The sequence below is a fragment of the Anomaloglossus baeobatrachus genome, chromosome 7 (genome assembly GCF_048569485.1).
Source record: "Anomaloglossus baeobatrachus isolate aAnoBae1 chromosome 7, aAnoBae1.hap1, whole genome shotgun sequence".
Lineage (NCBI taxonomy): Eukaryota > Metazoa > Chordata > Amphibia > Anura > Aromobatidae > Anomaloglossus > Anomaloglossus baeobatrachus.
The window spans coordinates 271577275-271600189 of NC_134359.1; the positions used below are offsets into that span (position 1 = coordinate 271577275).

The window sequence follows — 22915 nt, forward strand, 5'->3', positions numbered from 1 at the left end:
ACAAGAACGATATCAGCCAGCAGCCACCTGGATTTGCCCCATCCATTAGATGCAACAGTCCCGGGACTCGACCCGGCTCACCCCGAATTGCCCTGGTGCGGTGTCAATCGAGGTAATAAAGAGTTAATGGCAGCAGCCCATAGCTGCCACTAAGTCCTAGGTCCTGGGCTGTCTCTCTATAAGGATGTCATCTCCTTTGTCTACACTTGTCCATCCTGTGCCCGGAACAAGACGCCGAAACACCTGACCTATGGCCGTCTCCTGCCTCTACCGATTCCCTCCATTCCATGGCAACACATTGCCATGGATTTTATCACGGACTTGCCGTTATCTTCTGAATATATGGTCATTTGGGTCGTGGTGCACCGATTCTCCAAGATGGTTCATTTCGTCCCCATGGTCGGTCTACTCTCTGTTCCGGAACTCGCTGATGCCTTCATTCAGCACATCTTCCAGCTGCACGGATTTCCCTTCCCCTGAGATGCGCTCGAAGATGTCACCCACGAAGCAGTTCATGATGCCCATGGCCTTGGAGGAGATGCCGGTGTCGGGGTGCACCTGCTTCAGCACCTTGTACACGTAGATGGCATAGCTCTCTCTCCGGCTCTTCCTCCGCTTCTTGCCGTCCTTCTTCTGAGCCTTGGTCACGGCTTTCTTGGAGCCCTTCTTGGCGGCTGGGGCGGACTTGGCGGGATCAGGCATGATGAGAACAGAAATAACTGGTCACAAGAGAAGAGAATAATGATCCTGCTCCTCCCAGAGCGGCCGCATTTATAGACCGGCCATGCAAATGAGCACTGCTGTCACATCGCTATTCCATTGGGGGGAAAAAGGCATGTGACTTGTGGAAACGTCATGATCACCGCCCCTGCAGCTCATTGGTGGATCCACAAGTCTCATTTCCATGGCTGACTTCAGATTCAGTCAATGACAGGAGAGGAGGGCGGAGCAGCCGCTTACAAAACACTCCGGAGCCGCACACGCGTCACATCACAGTTCTTTACCTGCTGATCTTTGAAAACGCAGCGATGTCTGGACGCGGCAAACAAGGAGGGAAGGCCCGCGCTAAGGCCAAGACCCGCTCATCCCGGGCAGGACTGCAGTTCCCGGTCGGTCGTGTGCACAGGCTTCTCCGCAAGGGCAATTACGCCGAGAGAGTGGGCGCCGGCGCTCCGGTCTACCTGGCCGCTGTGCTCGAGTATCTGACCGCTGAGATCCTGGAATTGGCCGGCAATGCTGCCCGGGACAACAAGAAGACCCGCATCATCCCCCGGCACCTGCAGCTGGCCGTGCGCAATGACGAGGAGCTGAACAGGCTGCTGGGTGGGGTGACCATTGCCCAGGGAGGCGTCCTGCCCAACATCCAGGCCGTGCTGCTGCCCAAGAAGACCGAGAGCGGCAAGAAGAGCAAGTGACGCCGCTGACCCGCATCATCCACAACACAAAGGCTCTTCTAAGAGCCACCACATCCTCCTCATCAGAGCTGGTGCCGCTAATATCGGTCGATGTCTGAACTTATCGGATTGTCTGAGAACAGAAGCACCAGGCGGTGTATAGATATATGTACTACCCGCACTCCTGTGCTGCGTTTCCTACAGAGCAGATATTCAGGGCGTGAAATGAATGGGCTGATCTGCTCCAGAGCTGACATCATGTGGTGATGGAGCAGCGGTTGCTTTTCAGTTGGCACAATTCTATAGTGTATACAGCAGCGCTCAGTATATACAGGGGATGGAGGGTCTTGTGCTGAGGACAGAGATTTATATTATTTGCCGTGGAGTGGAGACGCCGGGTTTTCATATAACTTAGTGCGGCTACCTAGAAGCAATCTTACAGAAGTCACAAACTTCCCCGCTAAATAGGGTCACAGTCATGTGTGGCGCCCCTGACCTGGTCAGGCACCACTGAGTACTGCACCCATGCTGGGGACAGTACAACACAGGTAATCCAGAAGGCTGACCGGGGTGTGGAACACAGGCGCATAGTGATCAGGTCTCACACATGTACCCATGAGAGGACCCCTGGGGATCCCAGGAGGGGGAAAAGCCTTGACCTTCACTGGAATAGTGGAGGGGGCCAAAAGCCTCCATCTCCTCTCAAGGGGTGTGGTAAGAGAGTCTGGTTGCTAGGTGGCGTAGGCAAGAACAGGAGAGGAGGGGCAGTGAGTCAGTTAGAGCAGAACTCCATAGGGCTCAGTGAGGAGCAGACCTGTGGGGCTGTTGCTGTCTAACAGCGCCCGCGCAGTGGCTACTGACGGGGGAGAACGGTCAACTAGGAGTGCTACCCGAAATCCATCTTCAGCTAAAGAGAGAGCACGGAGTGGGAAGTAAGGAGACTGCTAGAGAGTACCAGGCCCAAACGGGCGGCAGATCCCGAAGCGGAGATAGATCCAGCTTTCTTTTGCTAAACCTGCCGGTGTGGGGCTCTCAAAGCCCACGCCACAACACTACCAAAAGCCGCAGCCACGTAGCCACAGTTAGGGCCCATAGCTCACAGGAGGCAAGAAGCTGGAGTGATCTGGCCCAGGCAACAAGCACACGGCAAACGAAGGGGAGTGAGGCTTCAGCAACTTCCCTGGGTGACCCCCATAGGGACTAAAAGTCGGGGTCACCCCAAACCAAAAAGGGCTAAGGAAGGCGAGTTAGTAGTCACCCTCACAAGTCAGCCTGAAGGACACCTGGTTCCCGCCTGGTTCATCCCAGCTACGCCCGGGTTACTCACCCTGCCACCTGAAGTGAGTAAAAACCCTGAAAGACATTCTGCCTGTGTGGAGTTATTCTGCGCCTTGTGGTACTACGCACCTACATCGGGCCCCGGGGCTTGCCTCACTCTCAGGAGGCTATCCCAACTAACTGCACATACCATCAGCCCCAGGCGACCCTCAACCTGCAGTGGCGGTCCCTACTGGCCGCAATACTGAGAGTGGCGTCACGACAAGAAGAAGATCTCCTACCTGTGACAGATCCATCTACGTGGAGTCCCTGAAGGTAATGCACCGACACAGCGTTTGCGGGGCTCCACATCTGGCGTCACGAACAGGATAAGGACTAGACCTGTTTAGACAGGTGACCATGTGCCTAGGCGGTCCGCTTGAAAAGTTAGAAGCGCCGCCATATTGCCACCATGAAAAGCGCGCTGAAAAACAACAGCAGCCCGCGCTGGAAGAAGTTACCGCCCACGAAGAGGTGTGGCTACCCAGAGATCCCCTGCAGAGTTCTGACCTTGCCAGCTATGAGAGTGGAAGCGTCCAGAGACGTCGGGACAGAAAGGGAGCCAGAAGCCTGCTGCTGGGAGAGGAGCTGCTGAAAGAGGCAGAGCGGAAACTGAACAGCTTGCTATTAGAGGCAACGGCGAGTCCACAGCTGGAGAGTCGTGCAGAAGAGGGCGCAGAAGAAATGGCGTCTGACCGCAGAAATCCAGAACCGGGCTCCGCTGCCTGGTGGTATCGGGAGCTGGCCCAGTTCTGCGACCGACTGGAGACCCGGGTTGTGGAGCAGATCAGAGAAGAACGCATGGAACTTCTGGAGATGGCTGCCGCGGTTCAGGCCTATGAAGGGAGAGCCGCGCGCCGAGTGCCAGACCGGACGGCGACGACTCAGACCCCGATGCTGCCACCGATGGGTGAGTCCAGTGATGCCCCTGCCAGCGCGAGTGCCCCGACCCCTGCTGCCACGCCCGCGGTCCCTGAAGAGGCGCCCGGCGCGGCGACGCTGAGCCAGGCCGCAACCACGCCAGGTGCGGCCCGCCAAGCCCAGGCCGCCGCAGCGATGCCCTGCTCGGCCCACCAAGACCCGGTCCCTGCAGCGACGCCCAGTCCGGCCCGCAAAGAACCGGCTGCCACCGCGACCCTCATCCATGCCGCAGGTGTGACGCTGACCCAGGCCGCCGCCATGCTAGGCCCGGCCCGCCGAGACCCCACCGCAGCAGCAACGCTCGTCCGCGCCGCAAGTGAGGTGCTGAACCAGGCCGCAGCCACGTCCGGTGCGGCCCGCCAAGCTCCGATCGCTGCAGCGACGCCCAGCCCAGCCTGCACAGATCCCATCGCAGCTGCGACGCCGATCCAGGCCGCCGCCATACAGGGCGCGGCCCGCCAAGACCAGGCCGCCGCCATGCCGGGCGCGGCCCGCCAAGACCAGGCCGCTGCCAAACAGGGCGCGGCCCGCCAAGACCAGGCCGCCGCCATGCCGGGCGCGGCCCGCCAAGACCAGGCCGCCGCCATGCCGGGCGCGGCCCGCCAAGACCAGGCCGCCGCCATGCCAGGCGCGGCCCGCCAAGACCAGGCCGCCGCCATGCCGGGCGCGGCCCGCCAAGACCAGGCCGCCGCCATGCCGGGCGCGGCCCGCCAAGACCAGGCCGCCGCCAAACAGGGCGCGGCCCGCCAAGAGATTGCATCACCATTTACCCCGGCCTGCAAGGCCAGAGCAGACACCGCTCCCCAGTCCAAAGAGGTCCCTGCTAGGAAGTCCCTGATAGGAGAGGACCCCGAATACTGGAAGCTGAAGGCTGACCTAGAGGCTCAGTTCCCACAAGAGATGGTGGATCGGTATCTGCTTCCTCCGCACACCCCCAAGAGGATTCCAGCAACCCCTGCAGCAACCACGCCAAAGAGTCCCCCGCCTGGGCCTGCTGAAGAAAGCCCATCCCCAGCACTGCCACCAACGGAGTGCCAAGAAGAACTAAGGGGGAGAGGAGGCCAGGAAGCTGAGGAGCTGACTCCGGAGCCACCAGCAGTGGATCCATACCCAGAGCCGGAGATGTTGCCCTATTCCCGCTGGGATGAGGAGGACTTGACACCGTCTGCTGACGAAGACCAGCCCAGAAACCTCACCTGGGGCCCTGCAGGCATTGAGGTAACAGCCCAGCAGAACCCAGCCCGCAAGACCAGGCGTTGCAACAGAACAACGCTGTCCCCTGCACCACAGTCTCCAGAGCAGAGAGAAGTCACAGCCAGAGACCTACAAGAAAAACGGTCCCTGAGAAGAGCCAAAGCCCAGGTCAGAGGACCCCTTTGCAGAGGAGTAGTGGAGGATTTCAATTTGAGAAGTGGATATGGATTCATTGTAGCACCTGGTGTGAAGGAAGGAATATTTGTCAACCGAAGAGATGTGAGCGCTCATCTGCCTAGAGGACACCCTGGCAGAAACCTAAAGATGGGGGATTCAGTACAGTTTACCATGCATCAAGGCGAGAGAGGACTGTACGCGCTTGACGTAGCACTATGTACCAGCAAACCTTACAGCCACCCCATGCTACAGGAAAGAGAAACAGATACAGGAAAGGAAACAGATGAAGATAGAGAAAGCAGAGACAAGGAACCTGCAGATGAGACAACAACAGATGAAGAAAGAGGCCAAGAAAGCAACAGGTGCCGCAGCCCAACAGGCCCAAGCCCTGGTAAAGAGGAGTAAAGTAAAGAAAGAAGTTACCAGTTGAAGTTTTGAAAAGTTTTGTTTTGCAACGTTCACGTTTAAGCATGTGCCCACAAAAACTATTGTGAGAAAAACCATAAACCTTAAGGCTATGAACTGGCTATAGCCACAAACTCTCGCAGTGTAAATAGTTACACCAAAAGGGCACCACCGCCACCAGAGTCAGCCTGTTTAGGGGCTTGGCTCGTCTGCAACCAGGAGGAGCCCGTCCGTATATAGGGCCTTGGCTCACCTGCGACCAGAGAGCATGCCTGTTTATGGGGCCTGGCTCTCCACCACAAAGAGGGTACCTGGTCAGCACCAACTGTGGAGGCCGCCTCTGCATCCTGCCAGAAGAGGCTGAGGGCGCGGATCCACCAGGCCAGGTATACCCTGAAACCACCAGCCCATGTAAGCCGCCTCTACATCCTGCCAGAAGTGGCTGAAGCCGCGGCCAACGTGAAAGGGTTTTGGGTGGGTTAACGGACTTGTGGGTGGAGGGTGGTGATGTATGATAGCTGGTGGTCTTAAAATGTTTTACCATGTTTTAATGTTTTATGCATTTTAAAATGTTGTCTTGCAGCCCGAGGACGTGCTGGTGATAACTAAGGGGGAATGTGGCGCCCCTGACCTGGTCAGGCACCACTGAGTACTGCACCCATGCTGGGGACAGTACAACACAGGTAATCCAGAAGGCTGACCGGGGTGTGGAACACAGGCGCATAGTGATCAGGTCTCACACATGTACCCATGAGAGGACCCCTGGGGATCCCAGGAGGGGGAAAAGCCTTGACCTTCACTGGAATAGTGGAGGGGGCCAAAAGCCTCCATCTCCTCTCAAGGGGTGTGGTAAGAGAGTCTGGTTGCTAGGTGGCGTAGGCAAGAACAGGAGAGGAACAGTGAGTCAGTTAGAGCAGAACTCCATAGGGCTCAGTGAGGAGCAGACCTGTGGGGCTGTTGCTGTCTAACAGCGCCCGCGCAGTGGCTACTGACGGGGGAGAACGGTCAACTAGGAGTGCTACCCGAAATCCATCTTCAGCTAAAGAGAGAGCACGGAGTGGGAAGTAAGGAGACTGCTAGAGAGTACCAGGCCCAAACGGGCGGCAGATCCCGAAGCGGAGATAGATCCAGCTTTCTTTTGCTAAACCTGCCGGTGTGGGGCTCTCAAAGCCCACGCCACAATACCACAAAAAGCCGTAGCCACAGTTAGGGCCCATAGCTCACAGGAGGAAAGAAGCTGGAGTGATCTGGCCCAGGCAACAAGCACACAGCAAACGAAGGGGAGTGAGGCTTCAGCAACTTCCCTGGGTGACCCCCATAGGGACTAAAAGTCGGGGTCACCCCAAACCAAAAAGGGCTAAGGAAGGCGAGTTAGTAGTCACCATCAGAAGTCAGCCTGAAGGATACCTGGTTCCCGCCTGGTTCATCCCAGCTACGCCCGGGTTACTCACCCTGCCACCTGAAGTGAGTAAAAACCCTGAAAGACATTCTGCCTGTGTGGAGTTATTCTGCGCCTTGTGGTACTACGCACCTACATCGGGCCCCGGGGCTTGCCTCACTCTCAGGAGGCTATCCCAACTAACTGCACATACCATCAGCCCCAGGCGACCCTCAACCTGCAGTGGCGGTCCCTACTGGCCGCAATACTGAGAGTGGCGTCACGACAAGAAGAAGATCTCTTACCTGTGACCAGATCCAGCAGAGTGGAGTCCCTGAAGGTAATGCACCTACACAACACCGGTGGGGCTTCACACATGCGCAGCCGGAACTATGGATACAGGTAGCTCTGCCCGATCACCTCGTATGTTCTAGCAGGATGTGGGGGGTACAATAATACCCGTTCTCCTCACAGTCGCCATATGTCAGGGGAACGGGTACTATTGTGGAGTGGGATCGGCCGATACTTGGCCAGTAATGAGTTAAATACGGGAAGGAGACACTTGTACTGGACTATACACCCCGGTGTTATCTGTATTATCAGACACATGACAGATCAGTGACAGTTACAGCATTCCCCGGAGATCGGCAGTCAGCTCACCCCACAGCAGCAGGACAAACTGTAAAGAAGGCAGGAGCACGTGTCACAGAAAAGGGACAGAAGAAACCGTCACCACTGAGCGGGAATTTCAAATTCGTTGTAGCTCCGCCTATATACACGTCATGTCATTAAGAGCGCTCATCCGTGTGTTAACCCTTTGGTGTCACCGTATTCAGCTTCGATATCAGCTACTTTTCCGTCTCCCGCTGCTGTGACCCTCCTGCCGTTATTGTGAACATCCCCCCAATCGCTGCTCTCCGTCCATCTGATTATAGCCTGCGCCTCTGCATATAGGGGGGGTTATATTGTGAGGATTCAGGTCTGGGGCAGCTCTACAATACTCCGGATACAGCGCAGTCTGTACCAGCAGGTGAATATTCGCTGCACCCGATCACCCACACGGGTCTGCTCCTATAAATATCATTAAGCGGCATTAACACATTTATCTCACAGCAGAACTTTGCTTCTTACTCTGTAGTGACCGCAGCACAGCAGGATATGGACTGTGCTCAGATATCTCCATGTTCGGCTATACCACCCCCATCATGTACCCCGGTGTTATATGATCAGCCACATGATAGATCAGTGAGTGAACAGCATTCACCAGGGCACAGGAGATCCGCCCTCCGCTCACCCCACAGCAGCAGGACATTGTAGCCTTTCAGGTAGATGTGGGTGGCTCTGAAAAGAGCCTTTGTGTTGTCAGAATAGAGCAGAATTAACCTCCGAAGCCGTAGAGTGCGGCCCTGGCGCTTCAGCGCGTACACCACGTCCATGGCGGTGACGGTCTTCCTCTTGGCGTGCTCGGTGTAGGTGACGGCGTCACGGATCACATTCTCCAGGAAAACTTTCAGGACTCCGCGAGTCTCTTCGTAGATGAGGCCGGAGATGCGCTTGACGCCTCCTCTGCGGGCGAGACGGCGGATGGCGGGCTTGGTGATGCCCTGGATGTTATCACGGAGCACCTTCCTGTGCCGCTTGGCGCCACCTTTCCCGAGACCTTTTCCTCCTTTACCGCGACCAGACATTTTCAGAGAAGTGAGAACAGAACAAGTGATGAACGGCCGCCGGCTCCTCCTTTATGTAGAGGATGGTCGGACCAGAAGGAGAACTGAGGAGATGACGCGTGTCCGGGGCGTGTTTTATAGACTGAGAACTCCGCCCTTTCCTCTGCTGATTGGCTGAATACGGAACTGTTAGGGAGTTTGAATTTACCGCCCTTTCTGCTTCTTTGCCGTTCCTTTGCCTCTAATATAACTTCTTCCCCATGAGAATTATCCCAAATACAGTCCATAGATAAAATCCACCGAACACTAATGTGTTATGTAAGCAGCTTTCCAGATCTCCGTCATTATCTCCCCAGTCGCTTATTCCTGCAGTCTATGTACAGATCAGTTCCACAGCTACAAGCAGGAGGTCCGTGCTATAACATGATCTTACATTTTCCCAGAGAAGCGGCCTCACACTCAGGCGCCAATGTCCGGTGTGTGGAGGGATATAAACGGCTTCATCTATCACCAGCCAGAGTATGAAGATTGCTGAGTAGTAGTGCAGAGCAGGCACGGGATGATGGGAGCAGTAGTTAGGCAGCAGTCACACGGCCGTATAACTGGGGCGGGGATCGCACACAATGCTCCGACTGGCAGAGGCTCTTCCTGACCGGAGCGTGAGAGGTCCATAGCAATAGAGGCTCAGAAAAAGCAAAATCCTTCAGATATTATCCAAGTAAATACTAGTAAAAAGATCGAGTAAATAGAGAGACCTCAGGGAGACCTGTTTGGTTACCCATGGGGTGATTGCAAAACCACTAATAAAAAAATGAAAAGAAAAACCGGAGAAACAAGTGGCGTATCCTGCAAAACAATGACATTGATTTGGGTACAAAAACCATATCAGATACAAATATTGAATATAAAAAAAGAGGAAAAGATGACAGATGCAATAGACTTCTGGCGGGAAAAAAAATCACTACAGACCTGTGTAATTACATATGGGTAAGTACCACCCTGCTGCCAAAGTCATAACAATTGTAGTTACAACCATGTAGCCATTCCAGCAAATTATTATTATTTATATATAAAATTATACTATGTAGGAGGAATAAAAAAAAAAACCCAGGGATTACATACCATTAAACAGTTTAAATCATTGCAGGGATAAACAAACTTAAACAATTAGTACTGCCCTCCTTAAAGAAAAAAAAAAAAAAAGTACTCACAAACATACAGTCATTTCATCAAATATTAAGTAGACAGGTGCTGCAATGCTGGAAGATTTAAAAAAAAAACAAAAAAAAAAAAACAGGGATTACATACCAAAACAGAATAGAATGTAAATCAATGCAGGGATAAAGTGCAAGAGTGTGGAGTACCCTCAGGAGGGTAACAGCATTTTGCGTGTCACAGAGCAGGCTTCATCAGACCAGAAGTGAGGGGAGTCTATTCTATTCAACCTATCATGTTTAGGTATTTAATCCCTGTTTTTTTGCAATAATATTCCTCCTGCTTTGCTGCACTCAATATGTCAATCAATACTTAGTATTTGATGAAATGGCTGCACGTTTGGGACTACAATTATGTCTTTTTTTTAGAAGGGTAGTACTTACCTATATACCATTCATGCAATTAAGCAGGTGTGTAGCAGTTTTGTTGCTAGATCCAAAACCTTGCACTTTATCCCTGCATTGATTTAAACTATTATGGTTAGGTATGTAATCCCTGTTTTTTTTTTGCAAAAAAAAAATTCCTCCTGTATTGTAGTACATAATATAACAATGTTTATTGTTGCATGGAATGACTTTATGGTTGTGTGACTACAATTGTGATGACACTTTGTAGAACAAAAGGACTAAGAGGAAAATAACAGGTAGATGTGAAGGATCAGCTCTTCAAAGTGAACTTTGTGGTGATAAGTGATCAGGACAGATCCAAGCTGTAGTCCGCTATATACCTGCGCACACGGGCGGTAACTTACAATCTTACATTAATGGGTGAAATTTACTGTATCACTCACTGCCCGCACGTGTCTGATCTCAGGGATATGGACTAAGATCAATCCGATTATTTCCCGCATTGACTTCCAGCTCCGCAGTAATCGCAGTAATGGAGGATGGATGTAGATACCGACATTGCCATATAAACCGTCTGGTGCAGACACTAGTACGGAACATAATGGCGGATAGAAGCGGCACCAGCTCTGATGAGGAGGATGTGGTGGCTCTGAAAAGAGCCTTTGTGTTGTACTCGGGGTGCAGGACAGATCTAGGCCCTCTCCCCACGGATGCGGCGGGCCAGCTGGATGTCTTTGGGCATGATGGTGACCCTCTTGGCGTGGATGGCGCACAGATTTGTGTCCTCAAACAGCCCCACCAGATAAGCCTCGCTGGCCTCCTGCAGGGCCATGACGGCCGAGCTCTGGAAGCGGAGATCGGTCTTGAAGTCCTGGGCGATTTCTCTTACCAGGCGCTGGAAGGGAAGCTTACGGATCAGCAGCTCCGTGGACTTCTGGTACCGGCGGATCTCACGGAGAGCGACTGTGCCTGGCCGGTAGCGGTGAGGCTTCTTCACTCCGCCGGTGGCGGGAGCGCTCTTCCTGGCGGCCTTCGTGGCCAGCTGCTTGCGGGGAGCTTTCCCTCCGGTGGATTTACGAGCGGTCTGCTTAGTTCTGGCCATAGCTCAGTATAGAGGAGAACAGATGTGATGAGGAGCAGCGCAGAGAGCAGGAGATTTATACTCTGCTGCTCGTTTTCCCGCTTCATGCAGAGCACCCCATTGGATATTTCATAAAATAACACAAGCTGCCAATAGGATGCGATGTCCGCGACCAATCATTGCTCACAGGAGGCGGAGCCTGAGGGCCAGTAATCCCGCCCTACAGATGCGGGTGGGGTCTCCGCAGCTCCCCCTTGTGGGTAGTGTATGTATCAGAGCAACGGGTGTTACAGGAGCCGCCGATGTGCCTGTATTTGTATCTTCCCGCAGAGCTGTACAGCGCCGCTCCTCCTCCTACTCATCCTAACGCGGGTTTCTAGGTTCCCGGGGCCAAAATCTGATGATAGTGACTCTAGTACATGTGACTTGTAGGCTCCAATCTGCGCTCACAAGGGAGCAGCGACAGAAGAGCTCATTACACGCGCATCACTCCCGCTGCTGTGACCTGCAGGACGCGGCCGGGTGTGATCAGCTGCACACGTGATATGGCGGGAATACAGCGCCAGAGCCGGGGAAATAACCCTCATTATAGTGATACCAGTGTGCGGGATCCTGTAGATGGCGACACTGTGCGGAAGAATGAAAATACAATGTCCGCTCCTGATCACAGCTCTGCCGGGACAAGGTGTTGGCTCTGAAAAGAGCCTTTGTGAGGAAGTATCAGGGCGGCTGCAGCTTATTTCTTAGCCGCGGGCTTCTTGGCTTTCGCCGCTTTCTTAGCCGGACTCTTGGCAGCTTTGGGTTTTGCCGCCTTCTTAGCCGGGCTCTTTGCCGCCTTCTTGAGTTTCGGAGCGGACTTCTTCTTGGGGCTCTTTGCCGCCTTCTTGGCAGCTGCGGGCTTCTTGGCTGCGGCCTTCTTAGGAGATTTGGGCGCTTTCTTGGCCGCAGCTGCTGGCTTCTTCTTGGACACCTTGTTCTTGGTCTCCTGCTTCTTGTTCAGCTTGAAGGATCCGGAGGCGCCGCTGCCCTTCACCTGGAGCAGGACGCCTTTGGTGACCAGACCCTTGACGCCCAGCTTCACCCGGCTGTTGTTCTTCTCTACATCGTAGCCTCGGGCAGTCAGGACCTTCTTCACGGCGGCCAGAGAGACCCCATTGCGCTATTGAATCCTCCCAATATAATCCCCCCTATATGCAGAGGCGCAGGCTATAATCAGATGGACGGAGAGCAGCGATTGGGGGGATGTTCACAATAACGGCAGGAGGGTCACAGCAGCAGAGACGGAAAAGTAACTGAAACCGCAGCTGAATACGGTGACACCAAAGGGTTAACACACGGATGAGCGCTCTTAATGACATGACATGTATATAGGCGGAGCTACAACGAATTTGAAATTCCCGCTCAGTGGTGACGGTTTCTTCTGTTCCTTTTCTGTAACACGTGCTCCTGCCTTCTTTACAGTTTGTCCTGCTGCTGTGGGGTGAGCTGACTGCCGATCTCCTGTGCTCCGGGGAATGCTGTCACTGATCTGTCATGTGACTGATAATACAGATAAATCCGGGGTGTATAATCCAGTACAAGTGTCTCCTTCCCGTATTTAACTCATTACTGGCCAAGTATCGGCCGATCCCGCTCTACAATAGTACCCGTTGCCCTGACATATGGCGACTGTGAGGAGAACGGGTATTATTGTACCCCCCAAACCCCTGCAGCGCCCACATCCTGCTAGACCATACGAGGTGATCGGGCAGATCTACCTGTATCCATAGTTCCGGCTGCGCATGACTGTGACCCTATTTAGCGGGGAAGTTTGTGACTTCTGTAAGATTGCTTCTAGGTAGCCGCACTAAGTTATATGAAAACCCGGCGTCTCCACTTCACGGCAAAGACAATACATTTCTGTCCTCAGCACAAGACCCTCCCTCCCCTGTATATACTGAGCGCTGCTGTATACACTATAGAATTGTGCCAACTGAAAAGCAACCGCTGCTCCATCGCCACATGATGTCAGCTCTGGAGCAGATCAGCCTATTCATTTCACGCCCTGAATATCTGCTCTGTAGGAAACGCAGCACAGGAGTGCGGGTAGTACATATATCTATACACCGCCTGGTGCTCCTGTTCTATCAGACAATCCGATAAGTTCAGACATCGGCCGATATCAGTGGCACCAGCTCTGATGAGGAGGATGTGGTGGCTCTTAGAAGAGCCTTTGTGTTGTGGATGTTGTGGATGATGCGGCGCTCACTTGCTCTTCTTGCCGCTCTCGGTCTTCTTGGGCAGCAGCACGGCCTGGATGTTGGGCAGGACGCCTCCCTGGGCAATGGTCACCCCACCCAGCAGCCTGTTCAGCTCCTCGTCATTGCGCACGGCCAGCTGCAGGTGCCGGGGGATGATGCGGGTCTTCTTGTTGTCCCGGGCAGCATTGCCGGCCAATTCCAGGATCTCAGCGGTCAGATACTCGAGCACAGCGGCCAGGTAGACCGGAGCGCCGGCGCCCACTCTCTCGGCGTAATTGCCCTTGCGGAGAAGCCTGTGCACACGACCGACCGGGAACTGCAGTCCTGCCCGGGATGAGCGGGTCTTGGCCTTAGCGCGGGCCTTCCCTCCTTGTTTGCCGCGTCCAGACATCGCTGCGTTCTCAAAGATCAGCAGATAAAGAACTGTAATGTGACGCATGTGCGGCTCCGGAGTGTTTTATAAGCGGCTGCTCCGCCCTCCTCTCCTGTCATTGACTGAATCTGAAGTCAGCCATGGAAATGAGACTTGTGCATCCACCAATGAGCTGCAGGGGCGGTGATCATGACGTTTCCACAAGTCACATGCCTTTTTCCCCCAATGGAACAGCGATGTGACAGCAGTGCTCATTTGCATGGCCGGTCTATAAATACGGCCGCTCTGGGAGGAGCAGGATCACTAATCTCTTCTCTTGTGACGAGTTCTTTCTGGTCTCATCATGCCTGATCCCGCCAAGTCCGCCCCAGCCGCCAAGAAGGGCTCCAAGAAAGCCGTGACCAAGACTCAGAAGAAGGACGGCAAGAAGCGGAGGAAGAGCCGGAAGGAGAGCTATGCCATCTACGTGTACAAGGTGCTGAAGCAGGTGCACCCCGACACCGGCATCTCCTCCAAGGCCATGGGCATCATGAACTGCTTCGTGGGTGACATCTTCGAGCGCATCGCAGGGGAAGCCTCCCGCCTGGCTCATTACAACAAGCGCCACACCATCACCTCCCGGGAGATCCAGACCGCCGTGCGCCTGCTGCTGCCGGGAGAGCTGGCCAAGCACGCCGTGTCCGAGGGCACCAAGGCCGTCACCAAGTACACCAGCGCCAAGTGATCACCACCGCTGCTCCCATCCTCCACACCACAAAGGCTCTTCTAAGAGCCACCACATTGTCTACAGCAGAGCCTGATACTGGAGAAACTGGCTATACACAATAACGCGGTATATAGTGTTATAGTGGGAATATAAAGTACCTTTTATACAGATGTATTGCGTAATATTGCGGTTCACAGTCCTAGATTAGGAGTATACTGCATTATACAGAGATATGGGGTTATACGGCAATGTCAGTATACACAACCATTTTGAGATTTACAGGTGTATGGAGAAACCTATATGGGGGTACTAGAAAACTGGGAACATGACGGGCAGTAACAGGTTAACACAGTGTCTATGGGCGGAGACAGAGCCTTACTGACTGCTGATTGGGTGAACGTTAAATTTGAAATTCCCGCCCTATGGCTGAGAGTTTCCGCTCTTTGTTCTCGGTACACGCGGTGATTCGGTTTATTTCCTCTTCTCAGGCCGGGAGTGATTGATCTGTCCGCACTATATTGCTGTATACTGCGCTGTATGGGCTTTTCATATTCTACTAATATTGGACTGTTTGGAGTAACACTGAATATTACTATGAAAGCTTTATATGGGTGTAAAAAGTACAATATGGGAAGTAGACAACATGGAAGGTGCACAGCACTATATGGCCCTGTATGGATGTATATGAGGAGCTCTCAGGAGTATATGGGGTAAACAGACCTGTGTGTGGCCCTGCTGTGTAATTATACAAGGTGAGGCTGTAGACAGGAGCGGATGTGGTGATATTCGGGCTGTGATCTCCGGTGACCTGATTGCCGGACTGCCCTGCCGCCGTGTCCCGCAATCCGGCAGAGGTGACCGGCGGTCACACATGATACCCTGGGAGTCTCTGGGTGTGAACTCCGGTGGCTTCAGTGACGTCACCGCTCCTCACAGAGCTGCGGAGGGAATGAGGGTGTGCGTCTATTTTATTTCAAATAAAGGATTTCCCTCTTGTTTGTATTTATTTCTTTTGACTTATAGGGTTGATTATAGGGAGTCTCATGCGCCTCCCCATTACTATCCTTGATGCAGCTGTTTTTTGTCAAATCACAGCTGATATTAACCCCATATATTGCCACCGCATCAGGGCAAGCGGGGCATCAGGGCAAGCGGGATGAGCTGCTGCATCTAATGGTATATACCAATTCTGGGGCGGCTGAAGGGTGATATTATCAGGCTGGGAGGGGCCAATAGCCATGGCTCTTCCTTCCCTAGTAGTACCAGCTACCTGCATTACCTTGGCTGGTTATCAACAATGGGAGGGGGACTCCAAGCCACTTTTTTTTTTCTCATTACAAAAATCTGTAGAGCAACATCTGAAGAGCTAAAATATATAAACCTGAAATATAGGAATTTTTGCCCTGCATTACTGCTACTGGAAAAAAATGAGATACTTGGTTTAAAAATTGGCCAATTTGTGTAACCCCGACAGTCAAAGAGAAGGCGGAGTACCACTCTTTTGTCTCATTTTTTCCAATAGTAATGCAGGGCCAAAATCTCTATTACATGATTACATAGTTTAGCTTTCCATTTGCTGCTGTACAGATTTTTGTAACATTGAATTTTTAGTGTGCTTCTGTTCACACCTAGTGGATGTGCTCTGTCTTTTTATTAGTATTTTTTTGACATTATTTAATAAAAAACCTGCATGGGATCTTCTCTATTTTTGATAATCAGCCACTGTAAAGCAGACCGCTGGGGGGGTTGCAGCCTGCAGCTGCTGCTGTATCTCAGCTGGCTCTCATAAATACGGCAATAGCCCAAGTCTTGTTTATTTTTTCTTCTTCAGTGGTGAGACGCCAATCACAGCCTTATCAATACTTGACGTGGCTGTGATGGGCCGGTAGTGCCACATAGGAAATGCTTCCTGATTGGCTGCTCTGTATTCTCTTTATTCAGATATAAACCTAAACAGGAACCAGACATTCCGGTAAAAGCCAGTGTACCGATGCGAGACGCGAACACCCAGTGCCCAGTGTGACCCCCAAACTTTACAGTTCAGGTTCGCTCTTCCATAATTAAGAACCATCCTGATTGGCTGCACTTTGCAAAACAAGAAAAATCCACCAGTGCGATCCCCCATCACTAACAGCAACATATGGACCCATACAGCTGTATAGGGAGGATATACATCGCTATATGTGGTGTATGTGTGGCGCCCCTGAGGCTTCAGTCACCACAAGGTACTACGCCTTATCAGAGGTGCAGTATTCATCCCGGGTAAGGAGGAGGTCGGTGACAGTCATTCACAATTCACAAACATACATAAGCCAGTTGCTCTCTCACCAGGACGGGGTTAAGGTGGGGTCATTTCGGACGGTCGCCACGTCGTCTGGGGCCGCCCACCCACTAGCTCAGGTGGGCGGGACAACTGATCTGGGGAGAGAGGAGCCACATACAGCAGTCTATAAACCAACGGGAACCAAGTGAGATGCAGGAGAACACGGTCGCTGAGGGGAGAGCTCATATCTCCCTCAGGACTGACGCACATCTCAAAGCCCTAGGCTGGTGGGCACTTCATGGACTGCCAGCAGAATTTGTCGGGCAGAAGATTTCAAGTATTGTGGCCTACAACAGTGCCCTGGGCAAAGCAGCACATAGAGCCAGGAGTCATGACCAAAGGGCGACCCCATCAACGGGCTCGCGCTGCCTGCTATACGAGACGGGGAACATAATCACCCCCAGGACTCGGATCCCAGCGTAGCTCCAAGCCACAGGGACTCGCACAACACAGTGAAGGGAGGAAGGACTCACGGAGCATCCCACTGGTTCTGGCCTCCGAACTATCCGGGATTGGCTGGAGCCCATCACAGCGGAGTCTGGCAGTCCAACGACAGGAGCAAATCATTCAGTAAACAGCTTAAACTGCAACCGCTCTGTTGTCTGATCCATTCCGCGCACTGCGCTCTCGCACATGGTGAACAGCCACTCCCAAGCTGGGGCCTAGTTCTGCCTGTGGAGAGCTGCAACACCTAAGCTGCGTCACCATCTGCCCCAGAAGAGAGAGACATTCTGCAGCGGCCGCATACCACAGGTGGCGTCCCAAATAACTACTACTCTCAACATCCCCAACCAACCCCTTCATCTTTTATAGACAGCGTCGGGGTCACGGAACCGGGCCAGGCCGCTGTGACGGGTAAGGGTACTTTCACACTTGCGTTAATTACCTTCAGTCACAATCCGCCCTTTTGGAAAACAGCAGAATCCGTTAACAGATTCCACTGTTTCCCATAGACTTGTATGGATGACGGATTGTGCCAAAAGTACCTGCTTTGCTTCCGCTGGACGATGCTGCGTTGCTTCCGCCGGGCGGAAGGAACGCATCATGTAATGTTTTTTGAGCGGTGGAAACCTTTATTTTTCACTGTGCATGCTTTTTTTTTTTTTTCTTTAATCACAGAAACTTTATTTTGTCTCTCAGCGGCCGAACGTTCAGCTGATCGCCCGACGGGCAGCTACTGAGAGCGATCAGCTGAGCACTCAGCAGCCGGCTATTGAGAGCGATCAGCTGATCGCCCGGCTATTGAGAGCGATCAGCAGAGCACCCGGCAGATGGCTTTTGAGAGCGATCAGCTGAGTGCCCGGCAGCCGGCTATTGAGAGCGATCAGCTGAGTGCCCGGTAGTTGGCTATTGAGAGTGATCAGCTGAGAGCCCGGCGGCCGGCTATTGAGAGCGATCAGCTGAGCACTCAGCAGCCGGCTATTGAGAGCGATCAGCTGAGAGCCCGGTAGCCGGCTATTGAGAGCGCTCAGCTGAGAGCCCGGCGGCCGGCTATTGAGAGCGGTCAGCTGAGCACTCAGCAGCCGGCTATTGAGAGCGGTCAGCTGAGCACTCAGCAGCCGGCTATTGAGAGCGATCAGCAGAGCGCCCGGTAGACGGCTTTTGAAAGTGCTCAGCTGAGCACCCGGCGGCCGGCTATTGAGAGCGATCAGCCGATTGTTCACCGTAGTCTGCTGCCGGTAAAACAAGAAAAAAAAAAAAGCTTTCCGTTGTTTTGTACGATCCGTTTTATCCGAGGGGCCATGATATGCAACGCATCCATTGCATCCGTCACACAACGCAATGCAAAGGATGCCGTTGAACGCCAGTGTGAAACTAGCCTAACCCTCCCCCACAGACCCTGTGGGCGCGTCATATATACTTGTATATTTCCCACTTGAGGTTTCACATATGTTATGAGCAGTGTGAGGGGGGCAGGTTTTAGAATGGTGTCACTTTTCGGTATTTTCTATCATCTAGGCCTCTCATAGTCACTTCAAATGTGATGTGGTCACTAAAATAATGGGATTGTGAATTTTGCTGGAAAAATGAGAAATTGCTGATGAACTTTGAACCCTTCTAACAAAAAAAAAAAAAAGTTTCAAAAATTGCGCTGATGTAAAGTAACATGTGGGGAATGTTATTTATTAACCATGTTTTGTGACAATAGTTCACCAAAAAACAATCTCAGAATCGCTGGGATCCGCTGAAGCTCCAGAGTTATAACCTTTGAAAGTGACGCTTGTCAGAATTAAAAAAAATGGCCGGGTCAGGCAGGTGAAGGGGTTAAGGTCTGGCAAAAACAGAACATGTGCAAGTTCGCACATCACTTATTGCAAATAAGCAAATCTATATAGTACTATATACTCTTCATATAGAGCTGTCTACTCCTCATATACTGCTGTGCTCCTTCCATATAGAACTAAATATCCTCCATTCATATAATGCTATACACTTCCATATAGTGCTGTATGTGTAATGTCCTGGAGGTGGATTCACGGGACCGTGAACCGGACTCCCCCAGAGAGGCAACCCGGAGCTAACCCCTATACAGGGACTGTCCGATCACCCCACCAGAGGGCCTAGAGGCACGGTAGCCGGAAAACTAGGGGTACGGAGTCGGAGTCCTTCAAAAGGTCTGCACAGGAAATGTCTATTAGTCCAAAGGGAACCGTAGGCAGGCCGGATGTCTGGAACCGGGTTCAGGTGCAGAGTAGGAACAGCAGACGGGGTCCGGATCCCGCGAGATGTGCAGGCTGAAGTTAACAGGTGGAATCGGGGACCGGTGACGGGATTAGGCTGAAGGAAGACGGTGGGATCCACAGCAGACAGTCACCAGGACACTTCCTGGGGAATCAGCAATCTGGACCAGGTCAGGACGGCAGACGGGCTCTGCGGAAGAGACCGTGTTATTCTGGAGACAAGAAACAGAGGGACCTGAACACCTAGCTATGGAAACACATTGAACAGGCGCCTTACCTGGAAAGGGAAGTCTTAAATACTCTGCACCTGTATCAGCCATATCCTGCTCCCGGGATGCTGGCCCTTTAAGAAGAGGTGAGTGAGCGCACCCACACCTTAATGCGCATACGCGAGGCCCGAGTGCAGGAGACCTGTGCAGGAAGCAAGGAGGAAGTTGAAGGAGATGCAGGGGAGCCAAGCAGAGAGTCATGGGTCGCAGGGGGAGGCCGGGACAGGTGAACGGAAGGCACGGAGGACACACAGAAGGGGAGTGAGAGGGACCGCCGCGGGCAGGAAGAGGGGGACCGCCGCGTGCAGGGAGACCGGAGCAGTGAGTCACAGGCGGTGCCGGGGCCCGAGAAGCGTGACAGTACCCCCTACCTCACGCCCCCTCCTCGCAACCGGGACAAGAATGCCGCGTAGCAGAGGAGCAGCAATGTTCTCCCGGGGTTCCCAGGACCGGTCTTCGGGACCGTAGCCCTCCCAATCAACAAGGAAGAACTGCTTACCCCGCACTTTCTTCATGGCCACTATGTCTCTTACCGCATATGTGGCACCCTGGACCCCAGGGGTCACAGTACATAACACCACACACACACACCCCTCCCCTGGTAGGTGACAACAGTCAACCAAAAACCCTTGTTGCCACCCTCCAGGCTTGATGTCCACATCAGGTGGGGCGGAGCCAGGCGGTTGACCCCGCCCACCGAGGAGTTCACAGGCCTGGAGGCGGGAAAAGTAGTGCAGTTCAGTTGGGAGTCAGTGAGTAGTGGAAGTGAGAGGAGTAAGGACTGTGTGTGTCTGGGTTGGAGCCCAGGCACAATCAGGAAGGTCAGCAGACAGTGGTGGCCGTCTGCAGGAGTGGGTGGAGGTCAGCGGAACCGTAGGATCGGGGTCGGGCGGTGGCCTGCCGGTACCAAACCGGGGAGCGGATCAAAGCCAAGCACCAAGGCAGGGTACTCAGACCCCGACCAGGCTAGGAGCTGCCGTAAAGGTCAAATTATCTGATTGCGGTCTGGACCTCAGGGGTTCATTCCCACCTAAGTCCCGTCAGAAGGCAACAGCCCAACCCGTCCGGATAAGCGCCGCTGCCAAGGGCCAGAGATCCAAGGGCCAGCGCCTGCGAGCAAAAGGGGCTCTCCCGACTCTTACACGCCGGGGAGCGGACTACCCGTAGGAAGCCATAGGAGTCAAACACACTTACACAGGTGCAGGAAAATGACAGCCACCATCAACCCGTCCGGGGAAAGTGAGAACACCGCATCCGGCTGTGGGCCCCGTCCATCCAGCGTTTGGTTTACCAGAGACTCTGTCCTTCTGTGTCTGAGTGAGTACAACAGTGCCATCCGGCACCGCGCTGCACCGCAACATTGCACCCGCGCCCACGCTGCCTCCCCGCATCGGCACCTGCACCCGTTCCTCCTCCACCCTACCCCTCCCCAACCGGGGCCCCGGGACCAACAGCCCCTACCCACGGAGGGGTCAACACCTCAGCTGCTCTCCGCCATCGCTCTCGGGATCCTCCGTCACCAGCAGCGGTGGTGCCCGCCATCACCACAACCCGTGGGTGGAGTCACGACCGACATCCCCAAACAACCTCCCCCTTTTCACTCGTGGGCGAGGAGGCACTGCTCAAACCTCCGTGTCCGGCCCCGTGCTCGAGCCACCGAGGAGCAGAAGCACCGGACCCGAGCGCCAGTGATCCTAGGCGAGCTGCGTTCCTGACCCCTCCGCCCACGACACATACACATCGTCGTCAGCAATAGGAGGAGGAGGAGTACCGGTATCAGAGGAGAAGGGACCAAAGATGACTGGCTTGAGCAAGGATACGTGGTAGCAGTTAGGGATTCAAATCGTGGCTGGGAGCTGAAGTTTGTATGAGACCTCGTTGATCCTTTTGACGACAGTGAAAGGACCGATGTACCGCTGACCCAACTTAAAAGATTGAATCTTCAACCGGACATATTTGGAGGCAAGCCACACCAAATCCCCAGGAGAGAAGCGAGGAGGGTCAAGGCGTCTCTTGTCCGTATGCTTCTTTATCTGGGCGGAAACACGTTCAAGGGAGGTTTTGACAGAAGTCCCTGGACAGGGCATCTGCAGCGGGCACATCAGACGTGGAGGATACCGGTAATGGGATGGGAGGCTGAAGACCGTAGACAACATAGAAGGGAGAGCTGGAGGAGGATTCACTGACGTGATGATTATGGGAGAACTCAGCTCAAGGGAGTAGCGTGGACCAGTCGTCATGATGGACGTTGACATAGTGTCGAAGGAAGGAAGTCAGGACCTGGTTGACATGTTCGACTTGGCCATTAGACTGGGGATGGTAGGCCGAGAAAAAGTCCAGAGACACTCCCAGATGTTTACAGAGCGCCCTCCAGAAGCACGAGGTGAACTGAGTTCCCCTGTCGGACACTATATGCAAGGGAAATCCATGCAGCCGGAAGATGTGCTGAATGAAGGCATCGGCGAGTTCTGGAACAGAGGGTAGGCCGACCATGGGGACGAAATGAGCCATCTTGGAGAATCGGTGCACCACGACCCAAATGACCATATGTTCTGAAGATAACGGCAAGTCCGTGATAAAATCCATGGCAATGTGTTGCCATGGAATGGAGGGAATCGGTAGAGGCTGGAGACATCCATAGGTCAGGTGTTTGGGCGACTTGTTTCGGGCACAGGATGGACAAGCGTAGATAAAGGAGACGACATCCTTATGGAGAGACAGCCCACATCACCGCACACATCCCGACACTACCGCCTACATCACTGCACACATCCCGACACTACAGCCCACATCATCACCGCACACATCCCGACACTACAGCCCTCATCATTCCCGCACACACACCGGAACTACAGCACCCATCATCCCCGCACACGCAGGCACTACCGCACCCATCATCCCCGCACACGCAGGCACTACCGCACCCATCATCACCGCACACACACCGGCATTACCTCAGTGACGTCCCCGCTGACAGAGCAATTCACTTCAGTTGCTGTGTGGAGCTGATGGAGAGTGGTCGTGTTCTACTGCCACTCCTGTCAGCTTCATGTAGCAGAGCTGGATGCGTCGCCGGACCTCGTGTGGATTACGCCGGACCTGGAGGGGTATTTGGGGATTTTAATAAAGTGGTGAAAGAGGGTGTTTGTTTTTGTTTTATTCCAAATAAAGGATTTTTTTGGGTGTGTGCGTTTATTTACTTTCACTTACAGGTTAATCATGGAATG

General features: G+C 53.4%; 5 protein-coding genes across 5 annotated transcripts; 2 read left to right on the plus strand and 3 right to left on the minus strand.

Moving 5' to 3' along the window:
• Positions 1-1028: 1028 nt before the first annotated feature.
• LOC142246295 (histone H2A type 1-like) lies at positions 1029-1415 on the plus strand. The gene has a single exon (XM_075319329.1). The coding sequence runs from the start codon at positions 1029-1031 to the stop codon at positions 1413-1415; it is 387 nt and encodes a 128-aa protein (XP_075175444.1).
• Positions 1416-10706: 9291 nt separating this feature from the next.
• Positions 10707-11117, minus strand: LOC142246296 (histone H3). The gene has a single exon (XM_075319330.1). The coding sequence runs from the start codon at positions 11115-11117 to the stop codon at positions 10707-10709; it is 411 nt and encodes a 136-aa protein (XP_075175445.1).
• Positions 11118-11832: 715 nt separating this feature from the next.
• On the minus strand, positions 11833-12757 carry LOC142246717 (histone H1B-like). The gene is made up of 2 exons (XM_075319773.1): positions 12743-12757; positions 11833-12255 (listed from the first exon to the last, which is right to left on the minus strand). Exons 1-2 carry the CDS (start codon positions 12755-12757, stop codon positions 11833-11835), a joined length of 438 nt encoding a protein of 145 aa, XP_075175888.1.
• A 583-nt stretch (positions 12758-13340) lies between these two features.
• LOC142246298 (histone H2A type 1-like) lies at positions 13341-13727 on the minus strand. Its single transcript, XM_075319331.1, has one exon. It carries the CDS (start codon positions 13725-13727, stop codon positions 13341-13343), a length of 387 nt encoding a protein of 128 aa, XP_075175446.1.
• A 325-nt stretch (positions 13728-14052) lies between these two features.
• Positions 14053-14464, plus strand: LOC142246299 (histone H2B 1.1-like). Its single transcript, XM_075319332.1, has one exon. The coding sequence runs from the start codon at positions 14053-14055 to the stop codon at positions 14431-14433; it is 381 nt and encodes a 126-aa protein (XP_075175447.1). The 3' UTR covers positions 14434-14464.
• Positions 14465-22915: the final 8451 nt, after the last annotated feature.

Bases quoted from the DNA above. Each gene is read 5' to 3' on its own strand.
- LOC142246296 (XM_075319330.1), bottom strand. From the start codon at position 11,117: ATGGCCAGAACTAAGCAGACCGCTCGTAAATCCACCGGAGGGAAAGCT.
- LOC142246298 (XM_075319331.1), bottom strand. From the start codon at position 13,727: ATGTCTGGACGCGGCAAACAAGGAGGGAAGGCCCGCGCTAAGGCCAAG.
- LOC142246295 (XM_075319329.1), top strand. From the start codon at position 1,029: ATGTCTGGACGCGGCAAACAAGGAGGGAAGGCCCGCGCTAAGGCCAAG.
- LOC142246299 (XM_075319332.1), top strand. From the start codon at position 14,053: ATGCCTGATCCCGCCAAGTCCGCCCCAGCCGCCAAGAAGGGCTCCAAG.